Source organism: Copidosoma floridanum, unplaced genomic scaffold (genome assembly GCF_036245765.1).
Source record: "Copidosoma floridanum isolate Cflo_tuat_1 unplaced genomic scaffold, Cflo_Japanese_pri ptg000021l, whole genome shotgun sequence".
Lineage (NCBI taxonomy): Eukaryota > Metazoa > Arthropoda > Insecta > Hymenoptera > Encyrtidae > Copidosoma > Copidosoma floridanum.
In genome coordinates, this window is record NW_028321898.1 from 6,693,614 (window position 1) to 6,715,836 (window position 22,223).

The following is a 22,223-nucleotide window of genomic DNA, read 5'->3' on the forward strand; positions in this document are numbered from 1 at the left end:
TTATTGTTTGAATAAACTTTTAATAGAATTACTGAAAAGGCTTGAAGAATAATAAATGAATAAAAGGCCGCGGTTACATGTGCAGAAAAAGTCAGCGCAACGTCACAGCATCAGAGAGAAACGTTAATTCCCCAATAACCTTTTTCATTTATGTAGAGAGTTAACCCGTGAAACGAGCGAACACAGGCATTTATACCTACAGCTATGCGCTCCATGTGCCAATGCATAGTAAGCCATCGTCAACAAATAGGCTGGCGATACTAGAGAGAACGACAATGTCCAGTGGACAACAACAACCTTATTGTTGTCTCTTACCTTTTTACTGCACTGACACGATACGAATACCGTATGATATAGCATATACTTAAACGTGCGCGCGCGCGTGTGTGTGTGCGCATTTATATATGTGTACTGCTTTTAATGCTTGTCAATCTTCCTTTTGTTCGCCTATACGATAGTGCAACGCAGCAGCTCTATCTCTTTATATCTATATACATGGCTTTTTATTATACTGCTGCTACGTGGTAAAAATCGTAGCATGTAATGTATGTGTACGTTCATAATTTTAATTTACGTAAACAATTATAATTATTACAAAATCCCAAAAAATAGCTCACAATATACTTAAAATAGGCTTTCGTTAGAGTCTAAGAATCCTTATTAAAAAGCGGGGGCTTAGCGCGCGAAGCTTTACTAGTATATAAACACACACACACACACATGTTTTTTATATACGTTAATAAAAGGCAGCTTGTGCACACACTTTGTAAAGAAAATTTTACAACAGTATTTATTAGGTCAAGATTGTTCTCATGCGGACAGTCCGCATAACTATTTTATAACATAAGTATATATTTAAAAAACACGTAAGTTACCTCCAATAAACACATACATGTACACACGTGCGCACATTATTATAATTGATGTCAAATTATATCTTTTGTAATTACAATAACTTTTGTTTCGTAGTATCTCTAACTGTGTCTGTGCTCATATTTTTTTAATTATATTTACATATTTGCACTAATCTGTTGAGGATACTTTGTGTATTATTATATTTATCTACTATAGTCTTTTTATATATTTTTGATTTTTGATCCATCTTCTATTTATCAAGTTTAATACCTCACTTGTTTACTCTATTGTCATTCTAATTACACAATTTCTTAGTTAAATCTTATAGCTTCGTCTTTTCCATACTGTGTTCTGGCCATTGAACGCAACTATTAATATGGAGTACTTCTTTCGATGTTTTTTTGTGAATACTTTTAATTTTCTATTCATGTTTTCAACTTTTTTTAAATTTTTTAATAACTCTAGCTCAATTTTGAGAATTTTGTAATTATTTCCGAAATTATTCTATACTTTCTTTTTCTGATACGGGTATCCGTAGTCTCGGCTTAATGTACCTTTAAACTTGTCTCAATAGTTAAACCTCAACTTAAGCAATCAATTCTATATCCTAATTTTTTGAGTATCACGTTTTTCATTCTTATTTATACCTTTATGTAAACGTTACTATTTTTATGAAGTTGGCTAAAGTTTTTGGACGAATGACTTAGAAGCTTTTCAACGGCCATGGTAACATAGTAGTTTAAGATGCGGTTTTTACTTTCATCTCTGGGAAGCTAATTTTGCTTTTGCGTAGTTCTAACCTTGATATAATAGTGAAATAAGACATTCCCATTGCTGTGCATAAATAGATTCACTATAAGGTAAAATAAGTATAGATACACTACAAACTTATTTTTATTTCCAATTGCTAGTAGCTTCAGCTTATTTAATACAATTCCATACAGTTTAGTTTTGAACAGTGTCCGTAACTGCAAACAAAAATAGAGCACAGCAAAATAGTCCGGGTACCAGGGGGGGTTCACGTGCCTTTTGAAGTTTATGACTGTACCAAAGTTTTAGTGTTAAAAAATGTAAGTCAACGGCTTGGCTAGCAATGGTGCTGAGCTCTACTAGGCTTTACTAATATATAGCCTGAAGGATGCGTTAGACATCAAACTTTCATCGTGGCCAACGCTGGAACTAAAGTGCAAAGATACAAATTTTGCGAAATTTCAAGTCTATTTATTGCAACTATTTGTTTTTTTAAGAAAAGAACGATGTAAAAACTATCAAGAATGTATCAAGAATCAGTGTGAAAAATTTCAGCAAAATCAGTTGAGTAGTTTTAGCAGTTAGCGATCACAACGTTCTTTGGAACTTTGCTTTACATATTAGTGAGATTAATTTTGCAATTGATCTTGAGAAAACCTAACAAGTAATGCGTTAGCAATAATAACTTAATATCTTACTACTCAGCATATTGTTTAATAAATGCTTTGTGACAAGTAAACGGTACAATATGCTGCTGATTCAAAATTTTTACAGCGCAGTATTATGCTACATATCAAACGTTGTAAAAACGGTTAGGACTTTAACAACGTACAGTGCTGCTGAAATTGATAATGCAATTTTGAATTGCTTTACATAAGGCTTTTCTCTAACACTGCTCTTGCTCTGATCTGCTCCAAACCCTATCTACCTTGTATTAAAAGGAGCTGTGAAAGTGAGGAGAAATAGGACTAAGTAATAATGTGGAGGGATAACGAAGAGCGAACAAATAATCAATCACATGGGGTTAACGGTGAAATTGTAAGAATTTTTCTTTATTTTCAAAAGCTGAGAGGGTCTGATGAGGGGCAAAAAGGGTTAAGGGGAAGATGTGAAAAATACCCTTCAAAACCAATATGTAATATACGTAGTCATACGATACCAGTATGTCAAGGTATGTGTACATTAGTAGATAATCTATGAAAGATTAACAAAAATCAAGTGGGGTTAAGAGAGGACAGTGGAGCGAAAGCTGCACAAAAAAGGCTAAGATAATCTGCTACTATCGGTTTTCTCTGATCTTTCTCTGTTTTTCCTCCTGTTTCTCACTATCTTATGCTCTTTACACCTTTCCTCCATTTTTTCTATCTCAACTAGCCTACCTAAAGCATCCTAAAGGTGTATTGGTTGAGGTCTAGTGTAAGCTATTTTTTGGGATTTTTGTAATAATTATAATTGTTTACGTAAATTAAAATTATGAACGTACACATACATTACATGCTACGATTTTTACCACGTAGCAGCAGTATAATAAAAAGCCATGTATATAGATATAAAGAGATAGAGCTGCTGCGTTGCACTATCGTATAGGCGAACAAAAGGAAGATTGACAAGCATTAAAAGCAGTACACATATATAAATGCGCACACACACACGCGCGCGCGCACGTTTAAGTATATGCTATATCATACGGTATTCGTATCGTGTCAGTGCAGTAAAAAGGTAAGAGACAACAATAAGGTTGTTGTTGTCCACTGGACATTGTCGTTCTCTCTAGTATCGCCAGCCTATTTGTTGACGATGGCTTACTATGCATTGGCACATGGAGCGCATAGCTGTAGGTATAAATGCCTGTGTTCGCTCGTTTCACGGGTTAACTCTCTACATAAATGAAAAAGGTTATTGGGGAATTAACGTTTCTCTCTGATGCTGTGACGTTGCGCTGACTTTTTCTGCACATGTAACCGCGGCCTTTTATTCATTTATTATTCTTCAAGCCTTTTCAGTAATTCTATTAAAAGTTTATTCAAACAATAAAAAATGTGTAAAATATTGTATTCTATTAACAAGTCATTAGTTTTTGCTGGCTTTTTTCTTCACATGTAACCGCGGTTTTTAGTATAGATATAATAGATAAAATAAATATGTTTAGAACAATTAAGTGCACTCATTTTATCCTTATGCTCGGCACGTTAAAATTGTGTAATGGCTAGAGAGGGGCTATGAGGGGGCCAGAAAAAAACTGTGAGAGCGTGGGAAGCTGAATGTGAAGCTAGCACATTTTTTTTATATGTCGAAAGCACGTAAAAAACGATCGAGTTTTACCTTATTTTCAGGAGAGTCTTTATAACATACTTTTTTGGTGGGCTGAAGGGGGGGGGGCGTGGGGGAGAATTGTGACTGCCGCACACAAAACAACTATTTAATATAGGGAAATATGCATCGTATACTTACATTATATTATGGTTTATAGAGGTAAGTATTTGTTTAAAATCCACAAGAAATTAAAAAGAATAATTATTTGTTATTCTTGAAATGTGAGAAAACGATAAACAACAAATGGATTTAAATTTTTAACAAAAAATAGTGTAGGTTAAGGTACGCATTATTTGTTGATTATAATTTAAAAGGACAAACATTTTAATCGAGAGTACGTTTGAATAAGAAAATTATTTTTACGTAACCAAAGGTAACAACAATTTATTTTTTTATTTTTCCAGTTACATTTTCATGCCCCCTCCACCGTTTAAATGATGTTGTTTTTCGTACTTAATTCTACTTATTATTACAACAGTTTTCAAACGTATGTATGAAAATTTTTTGTGAGCGGTTGGTGCGTAGAATATGCAGGGGATAAAGCTTTAGTTGAATTTATGTATACATCACATATTATACAGTTGTAAATATCAATCTATATTATGTAGCGTTTTTTGTTTGGGCAATCTACACAATCCTCCAACATGGTTTTTCTTAACTTTTTAGGTACAATTACATGTTGGGTATTATGTATGGTGTAGGAATAAGTGTGTGAGTGTGACGTTGGAGATGTAATCAGCATATGTAGTAGGAAATTATTTTAAAATCATCGGAAGATTTCATGAAACCACTTAGTGTTATACTGGCCAGCCTACATATTTTGTGTGTGTTATGTTATACCACTATTTATATCGTTTATAATTGTTCAGTTATTAAATATTGAGATATTTATTGAAATCACACCCAACTAACGTACGTACACTAAATTTCAACAATAATTGTACCACCTTTGCACTCAATATCGTTTCATAGAAGAAATATTTTTATTCATACGTTATCTGCCAGATAATTTGATAGAAGTACAACTTCTTACTTCGATACCCAAGCTCCTAATGTCCACTGGTTTTTTATTCAAATTTTCGTGCAACCCCCCCCCCTCGCCCTCAGACCATAAACTTTTGTATTGATTTAATATTTTCAAATATCAAGAAAAGGCTCACTCTGCGCCTGAAGACTTTGTGGGCACTCTAGATGTAGAGGACAAGAAAGGCCAGTTCAAATGGCTGGAACAAGCACTGGCATACAAGACTGTAGTTGTAAAATATAAACAAACTAGCAGCCCCCCCGTCTCGGCTTCGCCCGAGACTTACTAAATAAAACACCGTAGTGTGTTGACATGTAATGTGAAACATTTTTAGTTAGAAAATTTTACACATACTCCCGATACATCTCAGAACAAAAATCTTCTTATTAAAAACATATTTTTTCGGAATCCATATAGTTTATTTGGTCAAATAATAAGGTGTAAAAATTCAAAAAAATAATTATGCTGAAAAGTACCGTGCGTTCTTTATGCCATAAAATAATCGATGGCTATAAGAAGTTGTTGATTTAGTTTCTTCTGTGTAATTCACGAAAAGGGCTTTTTTTTAAAGCTGTTAAGATTTTAAACCCCCAAAAAATTTATATTAAAAAAAATTGTTTTTTCTCATATCTCACAATTTTATTACCAGAGCAACAAAGTCCTGGACCTTAAACCCAACGTTTTTATTGCCACAAAAACACAAATACATTTTCTACTCATTAAAAAATCGAAAGTAGGATCTTTAAAGATTTCAGAGATTCCTGTGAGGGTACAATGAAAAGCTGATCTCTCACGTAATGGACTCTTAAGTTGACGATTTTGACGCTGCTGTTTCAATCTCCATAAATTTTCTGCGTCAGTTTCTTGACGCCTAAGTAACATTGTATTTATTAGGTACATTTGAAGTTTTTCTTCCAATTCACCCTCTTGCAACTTTTGGCATGCTTAAAATTTTTGTGACCCCTAAAGGCTGTTTTTTGTCAACTTTGTTAAGTTCTAATATAATTGTTGGCAAGGTAGTTCGACGTCCGATGGCCCTAAAAAAGACTGGTGAGCTTCTTAAGTTAACTCTTTCTTGACTGCAGTTAACAGCAATTGTGACTGCCTGGATACCTCAGGGTGATCTTCTCTGGCTTGTTGTTGAAGACCCAGACTGATCGGGAGAAAAATTACAAAGTCCGAATCTTTGGGGCTAGTTGTAGTGCTCTTTCCCAACGTCTCCCGGTATAACGTCGAAGACGTTGGTGTCTAAAGCACCTTTTTTATTTGCAGATTCAGTTGTTTTGGTGATCTTAGATGGGGAGATTGGTTAGTGATACTTGTCCAGTGGAGGCTGTCCCGTTGGCTCAAGTTTTTTTTCCTTTATAGTTGTTATAAGTTTGCCCAGCGCAGACCTTAGAGAGGATCAGTGATTCCTGGTTGAATGCTTAGAGTCGAGAGGGTAATATAGAGTCGTCGGTCACCGGGTTTTCCAGCCTTGCGAAGAACAACTCCGCAGGTGACGTCTGCCAGTGAATAGCTGACTTGGTTTAATAGTGCCCGTCTTTAGGTAATATAGTCTTTTAGTCGATGAATCGCTTCCGGAAATGGTGGTAAAAATGTCTTTGTTGGCAAGGTAGTTTTCACTAAGGTGAACCCTAAAAAGAACCGATGAAATTGATGGTTAAGTAGGGAACGTAAGTACTTATATTGGCCCTAAAAAGCGCCAGTGGTGAAACTTCCAGGCTATTCTTTATTATTATTTCTGATGATGAAGAGCTGGCTACGGGTTGCTTGATTCTTACCCTGGGAGTCTCGATGTACAGAGACTGTGATGGAGGGAGGTACGCCGCTGACCAAAGAATATCTCGTCTCGGGTCGTTCCCCGGATAACCAACTGCTCAATTGCTCATCTTTAGACGGGAACATGTGGGTAAGCGCGTTGGGGACGCGACGACCAAGAAGAAAGCTGTTGTGGTTCCCGTGCCCCTTAGAGCTGTTTTTCCTTGCTTACATTTGTAGCCACAAATTCTCTAACTACAACAGGTGGGATGGTGGGACTGCCACACAACTCTGAAGAGTTGGTGCAGATTGTGCTCTGGCTAAATATGTCTCCTGGTATTCTGGCAGAGACAGGATCGGTTGGAAGTAATTTATTATTTTTTGATCACACTCGTAGAGATTCAGGGTGAAGGAACACTTAGGTCCCTTTTCCCTTGGAGAAGAGTGTCGTCCGTAACCGGGATACCCAGCTGCAGGACTATCACCAGCATTCTCTGAAAAGCTTGATGAGCTGCCGAAGCTCGACTGTACAGCTATCGATACGCTCCGGCCTATCATAACCACACTTATTTAATTATGTTGCAGGTAGCTTTGATTTTACGTCGACGCCACCTAGTGGATTTTACTGAACTAAAGTGAAAAGCTGGCGTATTTTTGCAAAACTTTGAGCTCATTTATTGCTATTGTTATTAAATTTTTCAAGATAAAAACTATACTAAAACCATCTAGGAAGTATCATGAATCAGTGTGCAAAATTTCAGCAAAATCGGTTCAGTAGTTTTCGCGGTTAGCGATTACAACGGTTTTAGCGACTTTGCTTTATATATTAGTAAGAAAACCAGTTGAACTTAACGACGAAGTGAGTAGTTTAAGCTGTCCTTGAAGAATAAAGCAGACCAAGTTAACTTTCTTTAGTTAATAAAATTGCCTTGACTCGAAGAGGACTCCTGCTAACTCTTAGACAATAATTTAGCCGTGATGAGAAGGCTGTCTTGATTACGAGATATTGCGCTGCAAGCTCAGCAAGAGATTTTTGTAGTGACTTTGAAAATCAGGAGTGACTACGTGGGAGCGTCCGTCTACTTTAAAGGTCTGCGAGCAAGAAGATGGAGCTCAGACGAACGTACGAGCTTGCCAGCAGTGAGACTTGGCGCTTGAAGCCGGAGAGGAAGCACTCAAACTTGCCTGAGTAAGAATCTTTCGAATTATTTCAGTCAACTGCCAAGTGCGCGTGCCCCTACTACACTAGGCTCCCATCTCTCCTTGCCAATATTAAAGGGCTCGTCACGCCAATCACGACAGCCTTCTCTGACAATATTCACTCTTAAGTAAACAGTTATAGCTTCTAGCTTCTATGAGTAACTTATACTTTTCAACTGTGATGTAAAAAAAATTTTTTTCAAACAGTGTGATAAGACCTTACGCTTTTTTTGTTTTGTATGCACAAAATTTAACATAGTAATGATAGTAACAAAAAAAATCTGGCTTACAGCACCTTAATTAAATGAGATATACTGAATCCTAAGACTTGTTGACAGTACTCATATATAAGTGTCTCACCGTCTAAAACTACACGCACAACTACTGGTAAGGTAGCTCTCTTAACTATTCGTTTTTATATATTCTAGCTTTGATACTTACAGTAGAACTAAAAATAAATTTTCCATGGAAATCAATAGAATAATTTTTTATTTGTTCATTCAAATTCAGAAGCAAGTTGACATTGAACTTTGTGTCTCTCAAATTTTCTCAAAGGTGTTTAACAATAAATATATTTATAAGAACCATTTTACGGATGTTGAGGCTAGGATACCAAGAAGTATTTAGATGGCAAAAAAGGACAACAGATTCAAATTTACCATAAAATATTTCTTTTAAATCATTCGGTCTTGTTCTAAGAAGTGAAAGTTTTTTTTTGTAAGCTGGTGTTATCTTTGGAATACTTCTTTTATTTTTTCAAACGTGTTATTCAAGTTTAAACTTGTCTTTACTCAAAATATAACCGTTGAAAAATTTGTTAGAGTTATTGATGAAACCGCCAATTCCTTACCTTAGATTCAAATTTATAAATAACTTACGTTTTTAAAAATATTTTCTAGAGATTAGTTCAACCACAAAGCATATACAATAATTTATCTACATATTATTTCGGGGAGTTACTAATTGAACAATGGCCTCTGAAAATACTTTTGAATTCAAATAAAGTAGTTAGATGATTATCTTTAACTTGGCCGGGTTCTTTCTAAACTTAGCAAGTTTTTCAAAGGTTAAATTATTTAGTTACAATAATTTAACTGAGACTCTGTATATAAAATTAATAGAAAAAGTATTTTTATCTCAAAGTTGCTATTGTTCTTATCGTTTTTAAACATTGTGCATAGTCGATAGTTAGGATGGTTGTCTCTAATTTATTTCACTTCTGAACTATCACAAGCTCTTTATTTCTCCTTTTTTTAATTTTTTTTGCGGCGCGATCTCCGAGTAATTATCATTGATTCTCGCCTTGTCAAAAAATTTTTTATGTATTTTTTATTGCTATTTAAATTTTTGTATTTTTTTTTTACTTGCCAATTAAATCCCTATGTTGCATTAACAATAACATCCTGTTTTGATCAGTAACGTTTTGTTCCATATATACGTTAGATATGTTTGTTCCTTTACCCGATCTTACGATACATGCTGACCTTATGGTGCTGTCTAGTTCGAATTTAAGTATTTTTTAGTTACACGTATTGGAATCTATGACAAAAGTCCATTACATTAAACTGGAATAGATTTATATTTTTAAAATCTATGCAATAACTTATGAGGGGTTACTGCAGTAAAATGTATTAATTTGTTTTTTTAAAGTGCATTCTAATCTACTGCGAAACTTCAGCTATTTTACTCGAAGCTGCGTGCCAAGATACGTCTTATGTAGGAATTTAGAGCTACTTCTGTTAAGTCGTTGAGTTCAGAGCCTCGTTTTCTTAAATCATGGATATAATAGGCTTAAGGGATTAGGCTGCTCTTTGTAATCACTTTAACAATAAAATAAAACTTTTAATAAAATGTCTAATATGTGTTTCTAGTTTTAACCTAAATACGCCAGCAAAGTGAGTGGCAAAAAGACTTTTGAATTTCTCTAAACTTCCCTAATTAATCAGTTATCGTGAGAGTGATTCTCTAGGTAAGGAGTTAGTACCTTGGCCGATCTTCTGGGCATTACATCCTGGTGTTGATTTTAAAGTGATGATAAATTATGATTTCTGTACAAATGTTATTAGGACTTTTCATTGTATTTTAAACTGCAGCCTCAATACAACGTTTATCATAACTCTAGTAAGGAGTATAAAAATATGACTGTAGTCCTAAGAACGTCTGTGTAGTATATTATTTAAACTATTCATATAATTATTAAATAAATTATTAAATTATTAAATAAATAGGATCAAAAATTTGTTGAAAAGTAATTTATGAAAATAAAATGTTACCTGCCTTTACATACTTCGTGAACCACACATTCTATTATTTTGCGTATCTCTTATGTATGATTTTTGATAATCAAGAAAATGTATCATTTATCAAAAATGGCTGTGCAGTAAAGTATAATGTTAATCGCCATTATGAAACTTGGTGACTAAAATTTGAAAAATTTACAATTATTCACTGTTTTTTTTAGTAAGATATAAAACCATCATATCGTCTAGAATTCAAATACATAAAAAAAGATAAGACTTTTTTATCATTATTCTATTCTATATTTTTAATACTTAGCTAGCTTAGCTCTTATTCTTAACATTTTTCTACTAAACCTTTGTGTGTAGTTGTTTCACAGATATTTAAAAAAATAATCTTACGTAAACAAAACTCAATTGACAATCAGCTACTTCAAATGCTTGTGATATTGTAAATAGGGACGTTCAAATTATTGTAAACAAACTTCGAGGAATCATAATGATTAAACATTCATAATATAAAAAGAGTTTGATTCAATTGTATTAGTATTCAATTGTATTTCAATTGTATTTACTTAACCTCTTCATAGTATAATAATACTCCTTCTCATTCTTTTCGTAACAAAACCACTGATGTATTTGTCCTCGTTAACGTTGAAAATTATTATAGACATACTTGAAAAAAAAAATCAATGCTACAACAATTTTGCATAAAAAATATTTATGCTGATGTTCGTTTTGTATTTTTTGTTCCGTGTAGCACTTACTAATAATTTAAGTGACCTGCTCCTCACAAAGACACTTATAATATGTTCTTAAAAACAACATGATGCAATCTTAGGAAATATTAATCTTCCATAAGAATTAAAAAATAATTTAAATTACAAAAGTAATTCTGTTTTTCTTCTTTGTAGCTCCGTATTACTTTTCTTTTAGTATGTCGTCGAGAATTTACTAATGAATTTGTCTTCAGTGACCTTATAAATATGTATGAACCAACTTAAAGATAAATTGCAAATTTATTTTGAAGAATCTCTAAAATTGCAATGTTAGGGATGATTTTAGTATACTTTAACCCCCATCAGGCATAATATTACTTCTCTGCAGTACTTCGTCACAAAATTATTAATGAATTTGTCATGAATTAAACTATAAATAATTATTTACTAACCTTCAGCAACACTATTCTTTTGTTTAAAGGATTACGATAACTCTTCAGTGCAGGGGTAGTTTTGTGATATTACGAAGCGTGCATAGCTTAATATAAAAATTCGACAATGTATCATACATTTGCTTTACTGATATATTGATCTTCAATAATCAAAAGAGTAATTACATACGAACGTGCACGAATATCAAGTGCCACATACTCTATGAGGAAATATTACTGATAGGGGTAGTTCTTATCACATTAACCCATGTGTAGCTTTATAGTAATTTTCATAAAATTTTTGTCCCGAAGGACAGGTTAAATTGTTTTCGACAGTAATGTAAAAAAAGGTTAAAGGAACAATATTTATGTTACCTGTATAATAGGTAAAATAGCCTATTTATAGGTTGTTTTACGATATTTTCCCCTGTATAGTGGAAAAGTATTATTTCGCTTTTTATCACACCTAATTCCAGGTCAATTTGTTATGAGTGTACTCCCTTAAAAAAAAATACAGATAAACAAAGAAAATTAGAAGTAATGCGTTTAAAATTATCCCAACAATATTTAAGATAGGGGAAGTTTTGTAGTATTTTAACCCGTTCACAGCTCCACAATTATTTTGTGATGAACTGCACGACAATGGTACTAATAAATTCGGTTTCAGTTGTCTTACAAACAGTTAATGACGATCTGAGCAGAAGTATAATAGTGCGAAAAAAACTATATGCATGTATATCAATTGTGGGGTTAGTTTTTGGATGATTTAACCCCTGTGTATCCTTGCAGTGTTGTTATCGCACTTTTCGTTACAAAGAATAGGTCAATTAGTTAGTAGAAGTAATATATTTCAAACTTTAAGAAACATACTTCACTTGACCTTAAAAACACGTAAATTAACTTTTGTAGAGGTTGTTTTGTTAAATTTTTCACCCTTTACACCATAATATCACCCAATCATGTATTATTATACCGAATTTGTCGTTTTTTCCTTCTCAGTAAAGTCTATAATAATTTTTACAAATTTGAAAAAATAATATTTATTTGACACGAATATCACAAAAAATTGCAATTTTGGGGTAAGTTTTAAAATTTTTCAACCCTTGTAACGCTAAGCGGTACTTTTTCCAGCACTAGCTCACAGCATAACTGGTAAATTCATTAAATATAAAATAAATTATAGACCAAATTACAGAATTAATATTTATTTATTTTTGACAGTACAAAAATTCAAATTTTAGGGGTAGTTTTGTACTATTTCAACCCCCATGAGACATATAATAACCCATTTAAATGTTATTTGTTAAAAATCATTAAAATTTGTAAGATCTTGCTATCTAATGTAAAAATTATATTTATTTAATTATTGTTGAGTCTCAATTAGATAAGTTGGACAAAACTATGTGTCATTTCTACCTTTTTTCAATTTTTAAGGGTAATTTCAACCCCCTCCACACCTTTTTTTGGGTCGGGACAATTTTTCTGGTATTCCTTGTGCATCCACTTTAAATTTCCAAAAAAACAATCGTGTCGATCGGTCCACAGCAGCTGGCGCTATTTTATTTATGTACAAAAAAGTCGGTTTCCCCGCACTGTGCGCCCTTCGTAGAATGTAAGTGTGTAGTATGTTATTATATTGATCTTCAGGGACACATGGCTTTCGAAATAAAAAGACTTGTTTTTATACAACATTTCGTCGACTGGTGTGTCGACCTCTTCAGACTTTTATTAACAATGAAAAACTTCAATTACAATGACTGATATGTAAGGGGTACATTTTTTTAAATTCAAATGACAGTGGATTACCTTACAGTTAAACCCTGAAGAAATTTAATGCACGCATCGAGTACGACTCTGACGCAAGTCAAATTGGCAAAGGCTTTTGAAGCTTCCATGTCAGTCATTGTCATTAAAGTTTTTTATTGTTGATGAACGCCTGAAGGAAATGACAGACCAGTTGACGAAACGTCGTATGAAAACAAGTCTTTTTATTTCGAAAGCCATTTGCCTCATAAGTTTGATGTAATATTATACACACCTAATCGTATTATTTTCTTTAGCCAAAATTAATCAAAACTTTTGCATAGAACGATTTATTTCTAAAAAATTGTACTGTAAATTTTGAGTAATTTAAATTATCCATGTGTCTTAGTCAAGCTTTTTTTAGCAGGTTTGTACATAACAACTAGTTTCCTTTTAGAATAAGGAATTAAAAGGATCCCTAAAAATTTATTTAAAAAAAGCTGTAGAGTACAAAGAAAGCGTCTATTTTATGTTAAGGATTCATTATTTTTTGAAACTTGCACTTTTGAATGCATTGATTATGTCAACTAAATTTAAAAATTTAGTGAATTTTTAATTTTCAGAAAAAACAAGCACAGGTCCCACTCTCGATCTCGCTCCAGAGATCGCCGAGACAAGGATCGTCGAGAACGTGATAAGGATCGGGAACGAGACAGGGACCGCGATCGAGATAAAGATCGTGACCGTAGGCGTCAATCAAGATCTAGAGAAAAGCGTGATCGGGATAAAGATGGAGATAAAGAACGAGAAAAGCGTGATCGTGATCGAGATAAGAAAAGAAGAAGATCCCTCACGCCGATAACTCTTTCAAGGGCTAGGCCTTTCAGCAAAGGAGTTAGTCCTCTGAATGTGTAAGATGATATATTACTAATATATGATATATTTTATTCGTGCAAAAACATGCTACGCAACAGTGATTTTTTAATGAGAATATGGCATTGCATAAACATGCCGACTAAAAATGTTTATCCATTCTTTTATAATTTCTAGTAATCCTAAAAAAAACCTGTATTTTTGTTGTGGTGAACAATTATTTTTTTTAATGATATCTGATAAACTGTTTTATACATTTAGAAGTCGCATATGCTTCTCTCCATTTAACATATTACGCAAAGATATTTTCGTGTGTGTTAATATATATATATACACATATAGATATAGTTTATTTTTGTGGGACTCAAAATTACTTTTTTATATCCCTTGCAGCGTCCTCATACATTTTTTTACATGCTCTTTCACAGATTTCCCCCTAGGTATGCAAATTTTGTGTTAGAAGTGGTTAGAACTACAGCTCACAGCTCTTACATTCCTAATTTCTCCGCACTTTACCCCAGACCTTATTCATACTTAAATATAAATTACCCTGGATATGTAAGGAGAGAAAATATAAAGCCTCAAATTTTTTACTACTGCACCATATGTTCTTGACTACTTAAGGTTCACAAATATAACTTCTTATGTAATATGTTCCAACTTCTGATTATAATAAGTGGATATGTTTTCTGCGATTTGATGTAAACTGATTGGTAATGATAATATTTGATATCAGATTCAAATGTGAAATAAACTTTTAAGTACTGAAACCAAAAACAAGAGTTTCTGAAACTTTCAGTACGACATGGTAGTAAACAAATGCAAAAAAAACAACTTAAACGAGTATCATTATGTTATAAACGCTTGACAGAAGACATTTTAAAAGATGTGAAAAAAATTCCTTTTTTCTTATTAATTGTTTTTATCAACAGCTGATAAACCTCTTTTTAGAATGTAGGTACCTTCATTATGTTGTTCAAAAGCCTTTTTTTTTTACTGTTTTGTGAAGGAGAAAACTGCATTATTTAATTTATTTATTTCACATCTGACTAAAATATGCATCATCCAGAATTTTGTATGCCGTAGCTTATTATATAAATCATGACTTCTTTATCTAAATTGTTTATAAACCATAAATTTTCAATATTTTACAAGCCTCTTATTGAAAACTTCAAATCCCGATATATCCTTAATTCACAAATTTTTAATCTCCATCAAACTTTTAGTTAAACTTACGTTACGTCAGCAATTGGATGCACATGTAGATAATTTTAGGTACAAGCTTAGTAAAACAAAAATAAAATCTATTACAGGCAGAAAATAAAAGCAAGAGAAAGTTAAGCAACTAAAACGACAAGAAAAATGATTAATAATGAAAACCACACAACGCATGTTGAATACAGAAAAAATTACAGATTTAACATCAAAGTAAGGTTTGAAGTAATATAGCTAAGCTAGAAAAAATAAAAAAGGGACTTAAGATAAAAAGAAGGTAAGAGTCAAGCTACTTGCACAGCTAGCTCTCCATTATTAAGAATAATAATAAAGAATAGCTGGAAGTTTCGCCACTAGCCCTTTTTAGGGCCATTATAAGTATTTACGTTCTCTTCCTAACCATTAATCTCATTGGTTCTTTTAAGGGTCACTTAAGGTCAAACTACCTTGTTAACATATACATTTTTACTACCATTTTCGGCAACGATTCGTTAACTAAAAGACTAAATAAAGCCGGCCATTATTAAACAATTTAGTCATTCGCTGGGAGATGTCACAAATGGAGTTGGTCGTCATGCGGCTGTGAACCTTGGCAACCGAGGACCCTATTATTACCTTCTTAACTACTCAACTATGAATCACCGATCTTCTCCGAGGTCTGCGCTGGGTGAACTTAATAGCTAGACGAACCAATTCCCCCACCTTAAATTGGTAAATATCTCTACAACTAGCTCTAACGATTCAAACGTTGTAGTTTTCTTCACGATCAGTCTGGTTCTACAACAGCAGGCCAGAGAAGATTACCCTGAAAAATCCAGGCAGTCACGTTTGCTGGAAACTTAAGTCAAGAAAGAGTTAACTTGAGAAGCTCACTGGTCCTTTTAAGGCCCATCAGACGTCAAACTATTTTGCCAAGAAACATATTAAAACTCAACAATGTTGACATAAAACAGCCTTTAGGGCTCACAAAAGTTGTAACCATGCTAATAGTCATACAATATCGTATACAATTCTAGGGGTCAAAAAATGCAGAGCATTTATTGAGGCTGAAGCAGCAGCATCAAAATTATTAGGGTCAACGATTATTTTATGGCATAAGAAACGCACGGTACTTTCCAGCATAATTATAAACTTTCACTTCTTACGGCTTATTATTTGACTTAATAAGCTGTATCGGTATCGAACAAATATGTTTTTTTTCTGCGTACCCCCGCTGAAAGTGCTTCATATCTGCCTTGCTCCAAAACAGATACTTTCGGCGAGGGTATGCAAAAATAGTATATTACGCACGTACTGAGCAAAGTTAAGAAATGCTCTAGATTTTACGTTATCACCCTTGGCTTCGCCTTGGGCGCTTATTCACGTGAAATTTGCGACATTCTTAACCTTCCTCAGTAGGTGCGTAATATATTATAACAAAAAGAATTTTATTTTTAGAAGTGTCAGGAATTAATGTAAAATTTTTAACTGCAAACGTTTCACATTGCATGTCCACACTACGGTGTTGCATTTAGTAAGTCTCGGGCGAAGCTGAGACGAGGGCGCCGTTAGTTCTTGCATAAAGCTATCTACTACAATCGAGAAAAAAGAACTTGGGTGAATCTACAGAATGCAGATTAGCAATTCTTTAAATGAGATATTCCGTAAGCTTCACCTCAAAATAATGAAAGTGCACAACGAGCGTCTAATTATACTCAGTATTAAAACAGTTGCAATTTCGAGGAAATCACTTTTACCGTGCTGTCCAAGCAAGTTACAAAATTTGAAAAACAGAGTCATGTATCTATTAACGTATATTTTTTGGAAAAAAAAAAATAGTTATAAAACTTAACCATTTTATTAAGCATTTAAAAAAAGGAAAAACATATTAATTGCATAAGACGTCTAATGACAGTTAGTAAATAATTTAAATTAACGTCCAATGGTAGTACTGTCATATTTTTGTACTAATTAAAAAATAAAAACTACATTCCGGCCGTTTAGACAACGTACCTGGCCCTCATCAAGTACAAAAAACTATAAGTGATGAAACATATTTCTTACACTACAAGTTTTGATAATATACAATAAACGCAAATTAAGGTGATTATATAGTATACCTCTGACTCTCACGAACGAGATATAAAATCGTAATGTAGTCAAAGTTTGATGTTTGGCTGCTTTTATACTCTGCACATACACAAATGACATAAGTACACGTACACAATACAATCAAAGTAGAATCGCAAGCAGTTCCGTGCCAGAATCATACAAACGGTACATGCGTTCCTAATACTATGAATATTTTTATTTTTACTTTTAATACAAATTTTTTAATTTTAGTTTTAATAGCTAGTAGAAGAATAATAAAACAAAGGACGACAGATTTTTAAAGTTAAAGAAATAGATAAAAAGATACAAAAAGAGCAAAAAAAATTTTCAAAATAAGTAAGTTAGCTGGGGGATAATTGATTAACATAGTTGTCTTGGAGCATGGAAACAACAGAATGAAACTCGAAAACACAAACGATCAATTGATAGAAAATTTAACTGAATAAAAAAATGCAGGATATCAAAGCAGTCGTAAAAAAAAGCAGAGCTGATAACATTATCATTGCAAAGCTGAAATAAGAGGACAAAAAAAGACAATAAGTAAGAGAAAGATGTTTAAAAGAAAAGTATTCACAGAAATTTATTACTTCATTGGAAAAAAAAAAGGTAAGTATGTAGTCTCCAAAATATGCGTAAAAAGTAAAATATTGCCAGATTCAACATAAAAAGGTCTTCATAGACGGTTGTTGCTGCAAATGGGACAATTGGCATACAAATTTTACCTTACTAAAGTCATAATATAAATCATAAAAGTGTTAATGTTTTTTAATAATAAACTAGCCTTAAAGGGGGCCTAATATTGGCTCCAGCAAGTTTATTTGAATAAGTCACAGATTCTATAGATTTGTGCTTTACTGCATGAAGGCAGTGGAAGATAAAATGAAGGCAATAAGCTGCGATTCGTAAAGCATTTCGCAGCTATAAAAGCAAAGTAACAAGGTTAAGTAGAAGGATTCAGGCTTACTTACCATGTTTAAACTAATGACAGTATGAGCAAATTATTCATGTAACCTTACCTTAAATTCAACACACTCTTGTTGTAACTCATATTAAATCTAAAAATCATTACACCATAGGTTCTCAATCAACCATCGACGTGGGAAAACCCTTCCAGAAGCTATATCCGCAGGATTTTGTTTGGATGTAATATAATGCCATTTAGCGTATGGAGTAAGCTCATGTATGTTAGAACACTTATTGGCCATAGAAAGAGGCCATTTAAATGAAAGTGAAGATCTCATCTTTTACAAATGTCACTTTAACAAACTGCTTTACAATCGGGAATAAAAGTTCAACTGTACAGAAATCTAACCTTCAAATACTTTCAATCTAAGTGGAGCTACCTTAGTCTTAGCTTGTGAAAATGAAACACTTATTTTTTTCCATGGACTAAGCGATACTATAATACAGTAGCATAACAATATAAGCATTTTTAGATACATCCACAAGCTTACTAATTTCAATAGAATCACAGTCAGCAGGACATAAATTCTACATAGAAATTCATATTTGTTCCAAGTTCTTTTGCTAACTAAAGTGACCATGTCTCAACTACGCTGGCACGTCATCTCAGGATGGTTGCAGTAAATAAAAAAAAAAAAAAAAAAAAAGTATTTCACTAAAAATGAGAGCAGAAGCAACCCACTTAAAGATTGTGGCTTGTCCAATTTATTGGTGGATCTCTTGAAGCTAATTAATACTAGATTTCATCAGGGTAAAGATTTCACTGCAAACTCAAAACTAAGATGATCTCATTCTCATTATGAAGGTGTTTCAAAGTAGTAGCTATATGCTTAATCGGCACATCGTTAACTTTTCAGATAAGTTTGAAGACCATTGCCGCAGTGAGAATCCACCTTAATTATACAATTGAATAAATTGGTGGAACTTAGTCTTAACTTAATTTTTAACTACTAGAAAGGGAATCGTTTGCATAAAAATATTTACTTACAACCTTAGCAGTTGAAAGATAAGTATCATTGTGATCTTTCACTAGTTGACTAAAAACACGACTTGTGAGGTAAGGCGAACTAGTCAAGTTATAGATTATTGTAGTTCAAGCACATAATTTAATAGGCAAATACTGATTAAGACGCCACAAAATGGTTTGATATTAATTTCTTAATACCAACTTAAAAAATTGCCACATAATAATAATATTGTGTAGGTGCAAGAGTTACTTCGCAGCTAAGCTGCAGACGGCTGATACAAAAAAAAATCTTAATTTATCATTACTTAGAGTTCTGTGATGCAATACACATAAAACGACTATACTAGTTGGAATTTTCTTCTTAGGTCCTAAATCCACATACTTAAATATAGATGCTGAATAAGCCTCATGTACAAACTTTATTTTTCCTGACTTGTATTCTAATTGATAAAGCATTGCCAAAGCTGTCTAGTAGAACCGTTTTACTAGTTGCTGAAAGTGCATGGGTTCAGATTTGAAGGATCAATGAATAACATATCCAACATTTTTATAATGAGAATAAGTACCAAAGAATTTCTATTTACAAGCTAACTTTGAACAAGATAGAGGAAGCTGTCCGATGAATCAAAATTTTTGAACCAACTCAATTACTCTCATCTCCTTAATTTTAACAGCTAGAGTTATATCATCATAACAAGACAAATTTACTAAGTAACTACGCACAGGAGGTTGACATCTGCACTCAGAAGTACAGTACTTATTGATGTGATGTCCAAAACAGTTAGCACAGAGATGATACTTTTGGAGGACATTCCACTTTGTCTTCCCGTCAAGAGTCTTAAAAAGGTACAAAAAGCCAAAGTATGTTCCTGATAAAAAACTCATATTTTATCTTTGAATAGGAGACATTAAAAGTATTGGACTCGTTAGGAGAAACAGTGTGATGACTGTTCCGTCGGAGCACGTTTTCTTCGCTATCGCTCGTTACCGCTACGCATCATCTATGCTTTTCTTTTTCTCTCTCTCTCTTTCCTATTTCCCTCTCGTTCCGTCTCTCTGCTACTATATCTCTCTCTACTATTCTTCCTATACTTTCTCTTTTTACGCACGACACTGTGCCTCTCTTGCAGTATCATCGTCTGTCCTTTTTTCTTTTCATGGTCCTAAGCGTCGGTCGGGCCTAATGGCGAGCAGTGGCTAATTGGGCGTCGCAACACCTATAAGGGACTGGCGAGCGCGTCCGCGCGCGCTCGATACAGTTCAGTAGCTGATCTTGGAGAGTACACACGTTCGAGTGGTCTTTCCTTTGCCTCTGAGTTTCTCGCTTGTCTTGTCGCTTTGTCTCCGGTGCACCGGATATACTAACGTGCTTGTCGCGTTCTTTGCAATTGACCTTCTTTCAATTTTACGCGTGCTTCTTGCACCATCGAGCTGTGCTCGAACTTCGCCGGGTCGCCCCACCAACTCACACATATACACATTCACACATTAAACTCTGTAATCGACTATCGCACTTCATCTGGGTTGTTCTTTTTTTTTCGAATAAATGGTTTTTTTTTCATTTTGGTTTTTTTTTCCATGAAATAATAGTTTCTTTTCATTCACCCTAATAATCCTTCATGTCAATATCAATTTAAATTCAGTTCAGAATCAGTTCATTTTACATGTTATTTGTTCAAAGGTCTTGAAGCTTGTTGCCTTTAAAAAAAAAATTAATTTGAACACGAAAATTAAAAAATACGTGGCTGTGCCAAATAGGCAACGTCGCGATAGAAACAATGACAATTAGAAGCTTTTTTATTTGGCTAGCAAGGTACACTAATTAAAGGATTTGCAGGTCTACTAATACAAGACTCTGAAGTGTGAATTTGAGACAAAATAAACTCTTGTGACAGGATCAACAATGGAGGTGCACTACTACTGCCTAATGTTTACTACTAGTCTCTATTAGTCTGAAAATTGACCTTACTAACCACTCTGGCTGCAAACAGATCCGCATCACTTGTATATCATTCTCATGATGCAATCGAATCTAGAGAACCAAGCATTTCATTATAGACACGTTTGTTTTCAGCTCAAGTGTTGCCTTTCATTGGATGATAATTGAGTATGGCTGAGTATACGTAATTATGAGACAATGCACAGTGAGCCAAATGTCAAAAATTTGTAGTTCACGTCTAACTAACTCAGCAAATAATCCCAAATCGTCTTGATTAGCAATTTCTTATTTAAGTATGACTGATATTTTTCCAATAGTTTAGAATGATCTTATAGCATTTAAAATGTCTTCTTTTGCAATGCTTCAAAGGAAATTTACTCCTACTTCTGTAGCTCAACACTTTTAAACAATTAAAATTTGTCATCGAAACTTCAAAATTCAAACGCCAACCATCCATTAAAAAACATACCAAATACAGAATAAAATTTTCCTAAAAATTTTGCAAGAAACGATTACTACATTGTTCATCTACAGCAAACTTCATTGTACGATTGATTTCTATGTTAGCAGGCGTCCATTATTTATCTGAGTTGATTTTAGCAATTATTTGACCCCCTCTCTTCCATTAGTGAGATATCGTAAGATATGGTGAGACCCCCTTACTCTTTAATCTTACGTGAGATTTTTAAAAATTGCATGTTTCAAGTGTAGGGATATAAGTATGTGCTCAATTTTGTGGGATTTGTTACCAATACAGAATTTTCTTGGTTATTTTTATTTTGAACTTGTTAAGACTATTATTAAGGACTACCATTAAGAGCATAGTGTAAAATTACCATGAGACTATCGGGTATTAAAACACTTGAATAAAAATACTTAAATTTCTTATTCATTATTCATTATAATTCAGTCTATTTTAAGTCACTAGTTGCAGTTGATGACGAGTGCTTGCCACTTCTAGTTGCTACATAAGTCGGCCCACTGTTCAAGACAGCTTCTGACCGTTCTATTTTATTAAGTTTCATACCGTTTGACTTCACAAAGAGCATATACCCTTAGAGTCAATTTGTGCCTCGAAGCAATGACAAAGTCGTAATTTGGCAGTGCCACCTTACTCTGTATAAATGTAAGCACGGGCCCCT

The 22,223-nt window shown here is 33.5% G+C and overlaps 1 protein-coding gene across 2 annotated transcripts in view; it reads left to right on the forward strand.

The window, feature by feature from the left end:
- The window catches only part of Caper (RNA-binding protein 39-like protein Caper), a 498,386-nt gene that overhangs the window by 169,037 nt on the left and 307,126 nt on the right, over window positions 1–22,223 (forward strand). For both annotated transcript variants that reach the window (XM_089594184.1, XM_089594185.1), the window contains exon 4: window positions 13,657–13,944. In XM_089594184.1, coding sequence (XP_089450310.1) covers window positions 13,657–13,944 — 288 coding nt within the window. The remainder of the gene's footprint in view (window positions 1–13,656; window positions 13,945–22,223) is intronic.